General features: G+C 36.4%; 1 protein-coding gene and 1 long non-coding RNA gene across 2 annotated transcripts; one reads left to right on the top strand and one right to left on the bottom strand.

Annotated features, from left to right (window-relative positions):
- Nucleotides 1–4004: 4004 nt before the first annotated feature.
- LOC6565355 (cofilin/actin-depolymerizing factor homolog) lies at nt 4005–4660 on the bottom strand. Its single transcript, XM_001991156.3, has one exon. It carries the CDS (start codon nt 4561–4563, stop codon nt 4117–4119), a length of 447 nt encoding a protein of 148 aa, XP_001991192.1. The 5' UTR covers nt 4564–4660; the 3' UTR covers nt 4005–4116.
- Nucleotides 4661–5038: 378 nt separating this feature from the next.
- On the top strand, nt 5039–5594 carry LOC116805597. Its single transcript, XR_004365272.1, has 3 exons — nt 5039–5131; nt 5193–5332; nt 5403–5594. It is a non-coding gene; the product is annotated as an uncharacterized LOC116805597 (long non-coding RNA).
- Nucleotides 5595–5914: the final 320 nt, after the last annotated feature.

Genomic DNA, 5914 nt, shown 5'->3' on the forward strand with positions numbered 1-5914 from the left:
TTTTTGATGTATCTCAACGAAAATTGTTAATCTTATGCTAAAGTTATTACATTGATTTCGACCAGCGAAATTTATGGTTGAACCAAATTCGAGGACTCCTAGAGATTCTGCAAGCAGGCCGTTACTAAATTTTGCACAAACTTATAATACTGGGAGTGGCAACAGAAACATTCGCCAACGAACCACAAAATACATTAATTACCTTTTGTCAAAAGCAGTGGCAATCAACTAGCAAATTATTGGCACGTGGCCACTTCGACTAGCAAGCTGGCAGAAGGCAGAAACCAAAAAGCCTAGGCGATTAGATGAGCTAATATCCAATAAATACTTTGGCTGATTTATGACGAAAGCCCCCAACTCCCCCTGACCAAGAAGGCGAGCGGTATTCAAGTAGGACTCGCTTACTGTGCCCCATCTGTCATAAAATTCATTTTATATGCAGATAAAATACCAAATTACCAAGCTTACAACTTTGTCACATTCTCCTATTCTTGCTCTCTCTATCTCTCAGCCACAAATGGAGCCCATTCAATTAGTGGAGCTGCTTGTGACTTTGCACAAAGTTTACTACTCGGGACCGCGGACAAAAATGTTCTCGATGCGTACTCAGTCTGTTTAACAACCTACGTGTGCCGCATTGCGTTTGCATAGCATATATATATATAGTATATAGTATATATTTTGACTATTCTTACTCAGGATTATCATTAAATTCAGAGGGTTGTCTATCTAGTTGTTTAAACAAACTGATTTCAAAGATAACATTGCCTGCAAAATCTATTGAAAGCAACTATAATCTATATTCATGGGTAAACAAAAACAGCTTGAGCAAACATCGCCTCTTGGGTAGATGCAGTGGCTGTTGAAATCGAGCTTATCTTTGTTCAAGTATCTTACTGAAAGTATTTCAAATGTTCGCTTCTACTAACAAAATTGAATTGCATATCTATAATTCAGCATGCGCATTTCGTCGAGCCGAATGGAATTTATTCTTGTTTCACGTATAGTGGCTTTCAATTTAAGTCCGACCATGAACAATTCCTCACATAACTCTTGTGAGGATATGTCTTAAAAAGAAAAGAGAGTCAAAATAATTGTATTCTATTTTATTTATTACAATAAAATGACAAATTACAATTTTGATTTTCGAATTCAGCGGCGACTTAAAGAGCAGCTGATCTACATCTCTCTGATTGACAACCAGTTGGCAGGCCTTATTGGTGCAGGTGGCAACGCCCCTTGCAATCGAAGTGCAATCGAACTACAACTACAACTGTAGCTGCAGCCAACTTCACTGGCCTTCGATCACTCTTCTTCTACCAAGCATCTTAGCCGCTCACGAGAAATGTTTTCTAATCAGCGTACATCTCAAAATTGTGTGGAAAATAAATAAATGGACTCCATACCGTACAGAGTCAACTCCACAATATTATTTAATTAAGTTTTATTTAAAATAAATATTTTTGGAAATAAGTTACTTATTTGTTTGGATTTCATTTCATAGCTTGCAGCTCATCGCACGAACAAATGCTTTGTAATATTTATTGGAATATCTTAAAGGACTGTGAACGCCACCAGGCCTGCTGCCAGCGATGGAATAAACCAACAATAGCGTGAGTATGGCAATGGCGAAAAATAATAAAGCCCTGTCTGTATCGAGAAGCAGGAACTAGTAAGAACAAATCGAAAGAAATATATTTGTAAAATTATAAGATTACGAACGAGCATCCTACCTGATTAAAAAGGCTAACTCTTGTGCGACCTTCCGTCAGTATAAATATATGCTGTATATTGTGCATATATATTATATAATCTATTAATTATAATCTTATGGGTATTTTGAGTCCATTGAAGTCATAACATCATATTACTATACTTACATACTTTCATTAAAATGAAAGTATTTTTTTTAGTTAGTTAATTATCTGCTCATGGGAGGAGCCTTAATAAAACTTCCATATTTCGATAACGATAGTGAATATTAAAGTAAGAATTAACACCAATTGTTAATCTTCTTTATCTGGGCACGTTAGACAAACACGAGTAGCGCATCTCTAAATGATAGTAGTCCTCGATCGATATCGTGAGGTCACCTCTTGAAAGTTTTCGGTTTGCTTCCCTATGTTTCTGCCTACAATTTTTATTTATGTAACGCTCTCGCAAAAGAATACGCCACGCGTATTCGTTTCTGCGACAAATGATGGCTAGGATTCTACCTGAATATTTTTACCAACACCCAGCTTTTTCCTCTTGCTGCTCAGAGATAGAGTTTCGTTCCTGTATTGTGCAGTTTCAACTTTCACTTGGTATGTAAATACTTTCAATTGTTCTTCCTACTTGCATTTTTTTTGGCATTGCTGACAGCGCAAATAATTTGTGTGCTCTGAAGTGATGGACACGAGCTGAGTGGATGTCACACTTGAGACTCATGCATCAGTGAGTAATGTTCTCACAGCCTCTCTCCCTCTCTCCTTCCATCCCTGTTTTCTTTTTTAAAGCAATCTCATGATTCGTTATTGACTAACTCAAAGTTCGGCCTGCGCTTGCTTTGTGCCAGTGCAATTTGTTTAGAAACCCAGAAATGAAAGGAACAAACTCTAGCTGCTGCGATACGTGTGTAATATTAATCAAGGCAAACTTATAATTAAAGTTACTTTCGCCAAGGTACGAAACGAATTTTGTGTTGACTTGGATTAGACATGAAAGAAAAATACCCAAAATGAAATATAGATATATATATGACACAAGATTGTGAAACTCTTTTGCATTTTAAATATTAGTTGTTCGATTCACCTCGCTAAATTTAAGTATAAATCAAACCAAGTTGTTGATTTCATTTGTTTATGCTGCAATATTTCTCTTTTATGCAGAAGCGTACCATGTTCAATTATTGTATTGTTTGCTTTATTTAATTTTTTTGTTGCTTTTTTTCTGTCTGTCTTTGTCACCGTGTACCATTTGCCGTGTCTGTTGCACAAATAAATTGGCTACATTTTAATTTTCCACTAGATTTGCGTGGCTTTTTGGCACGTGTTTTATATGCTCTTTGCCCTTTTTTGGTTCGCTTTGATTTTTATATTCAACATTCTTGGATGGGTGTGAGAGTATGTATATATATATGCGTGGATTTTGTCCGTGGGCTTGTGCATTCTGTGCCAGGTTGTTTGTTCTTGCTGTATATTTACGTTTTTACATATTGCATATACATACATACAAGCTTATGGCCAACATCCTTTCGCAAATCTTTGTATATTCTGAGTATTTTTCATGTGTGTTCTTTATTCATGCTGTGAGCTCTGATTGTTGGCTTTCGTTTTAAGTCTCGCAAGTGGCACAGTAACTGTTGCCTGGCATCGAGGCGTATGATGAATATATTTTTGATATCTACGTTGGGTGTTGGTGGACAGTTTATACAGTAAACATGCCTTTGCAAATGAACTGTTATTCCTGTACGCCAATCACGCAGTTCTTTTCACTTTCCTTTCGTTTTAATTTGACCACTAGCTTACAAACAGGAACAAGAAAAAATAGGAATATTTCTGAAAATAATTTTCCTATTCTCAATTTGAGCAGGCGACGTGCCCATTATCAATTTGATTAATTCTATTGTTCTGCCAAATGAAATGGAAGACTCTCGCTCTCGACGAAGTGGGCGCTGCTCGCAACTTGGTCATGATTTATGAATGAGATAAAAAGTCTCAATGGCAAAACTTTTGCCTATCTCCCCAGCGACAATGCAGACGTCGTCGCCAGCAGAAATTATTTTTGGGTATATACCGTCGGGATGACAAGTGTTGTTGCCATATGCGGGTCAAAACTAAACACATTTAGCACTGGAAAATTATATTCGTCTTCAGTGTTTGCCAAATGTCAAGGAGCCGAATCAATGACCACATAACCAAATGTTAAATTGGCTTATTAGACGCGTGGAAGATCAAATAAAGTTGCCGCCAAGTGGATTAGGTTTCAGATGTGGCACATGAGCCAAATGTTCAATAGAAGGATTAGGTTGCAAACTTTATAGGTAACACAGATAAATAATACAATTAAGGATAGTTACATTTAATGCATTTGAATTTCGGTTGCTCTTGAAGTTGTAATCGTTGGAGTTTTCACTCAATTGCGGTCAAGAACGCGAAGCTGCTTCTCGACACACTCGCGACTTGCTTCGTCCAATTCGGTAGCCTGTATATATTTATGCACGCCAATCAGCTGCTGTTTAAGTGCAGCAAATGAGGTCGAGTAGAGCATCTTGTCCTTAATCTTGGCTTGCATTGGGCACCAGAGCATCATAAAGATCCTCTCCTTTAAGGAAGTGGACGAGGTGCCCTGGCACTGATGATGGTACGCATAGTCATAGACAGCATAGCGGCACTGTTCCGGTCCCCCCTTCCGTAAATCAACTAGAAAATCATCATAGCCAGCATCACGCCGACCCACAATCTCAATGCTGATCTCACTCTCCTCTTTTATGGCAAGGATCACATAGCGATGCTGCTTGAATTTGTGTATCTGCTCGAAAATGTCATTGCACTCCATAGAAACTTGAATACCTGACGTCATGTTGTTCCACCTTTTGTGAACGGATGCATTCACTGGCTCGTCAAATTCAAAGAAATCGCGTATCGTTTATTTACAATTTATGTGCTGGCTAAGTTTTCTTAAAAATTTCGATAAGTTGTGTGCTTCTCTCGCATTGGTGAAGGAAATGAAACTTACGAGACTAACTGTGTAGACTCTAAATGAATAGCCTACCTGGTAATATGAATACACATTCACATCTCATTCCAAGCAGCAAGATTCGATTCAAAAAATCATTTTACGAATTATACGTCTTAAAAAAGTACGGAATAAGTTCACGACAAAATTATAATACATTCTGTAAGGTTACGAAAAAAGAAGGCATTTATCCGTTCATTATCTTATAATTTTGCTTGTGTATATATATGTATATGTGTATATATGTATATGTATAAAGTTACCAAACTTGAAAGGTAAAGGTTAACCGCCTACAATTTAAGAGGTGAAGCTACCAAGCTTTGAAGTCAGATTACCAAGAAGCTGGTAAGAACATTTCTTGGCAGTGCCAGGTTTTTTTGGAAATGGAGTCACCAAATTTAAAAGGAAAATTGTAATTATATTTCAAATGTAAATGTCATTAATTTAACTTGTATTTTTTGAGACTTCCAAAGAAAAGACGAAAATGAGCCATTGCCAATAGCGAACGATCTATATGGGAGATAGTATATGCATTTTTGAATCTGAATTAAATAATTATGTAAAGCTTGTATTACGCTCAACTTGGCTGTATTTTTAAAGAGTGTCAGGAAATGTAAGCATAATTAATGAATTCTGCTGTTGCCATTTGATTTCTATATGCTTTTACCCCATGCATATTTCAGAGTGCTTCATCATGCATGGCTTATACACGTATTCCCATCAAAAGTCACCCCAATTTGCCAGAACCAACGCGTAAATCGAGAATCTCTTATGACGGCTGAGTGTGGCCATAAAGTAAAGAATATTCAAACGAGAAAGGAAAAACTCCAATTAGGAGTATTATAGTCGAGACCAGAGATGCTCTGCATGATGAAATCACCACATTCGATTAATAAATATAAATTTGTTACTAAGAAAGATTTTCTGGAATAATATTTAATTTGGTTATGTATAAAATTATTAATTTATTCATTTAATCTTTTGGCTGCAGCTAGCTATGTTTTGAATTAGTTTTATAATTAAAATAAATTTAATGGCACCCTGTTTTTATTAAACATTTTATGGTTACTGGTTAACACAATATGAATAACAAGAAATAACAACCACATACCATGAGACATCCTGTAAATGTCACAAGGCTCTAAATCATCAATACTTAAAGCCATCGATTATAATGTGCAAAATGTATACTAAA

Source organism: Drosophila grimshawi, unplaced genomic scaffold, assembly GCF_018153295.1.
Source record: "Drosophila grimshawi isolate 15287-2541.00 unplaced genomic scaffold, ASM1815329v1 contig_848, whole genome shotgun sequence".
In the NCBI taxonomy this organism is placed as follows: domain Eukaryota; kingdom Metazoa; phylum Arthropoda; class Insecta; order Diptera; family Drosophilidae; genus Drosophila; species Drosophila grimshawi.

Excerpts from the sequence above, each read along its gene's own strand:
- LOC6565355 (XM_001991156.3), bottom strand. The coding sequence starts at position 4,563 with ATGACGTCAGGTATTCAAGTTTCTATGGAGTGCAATGACATTTTCGAG.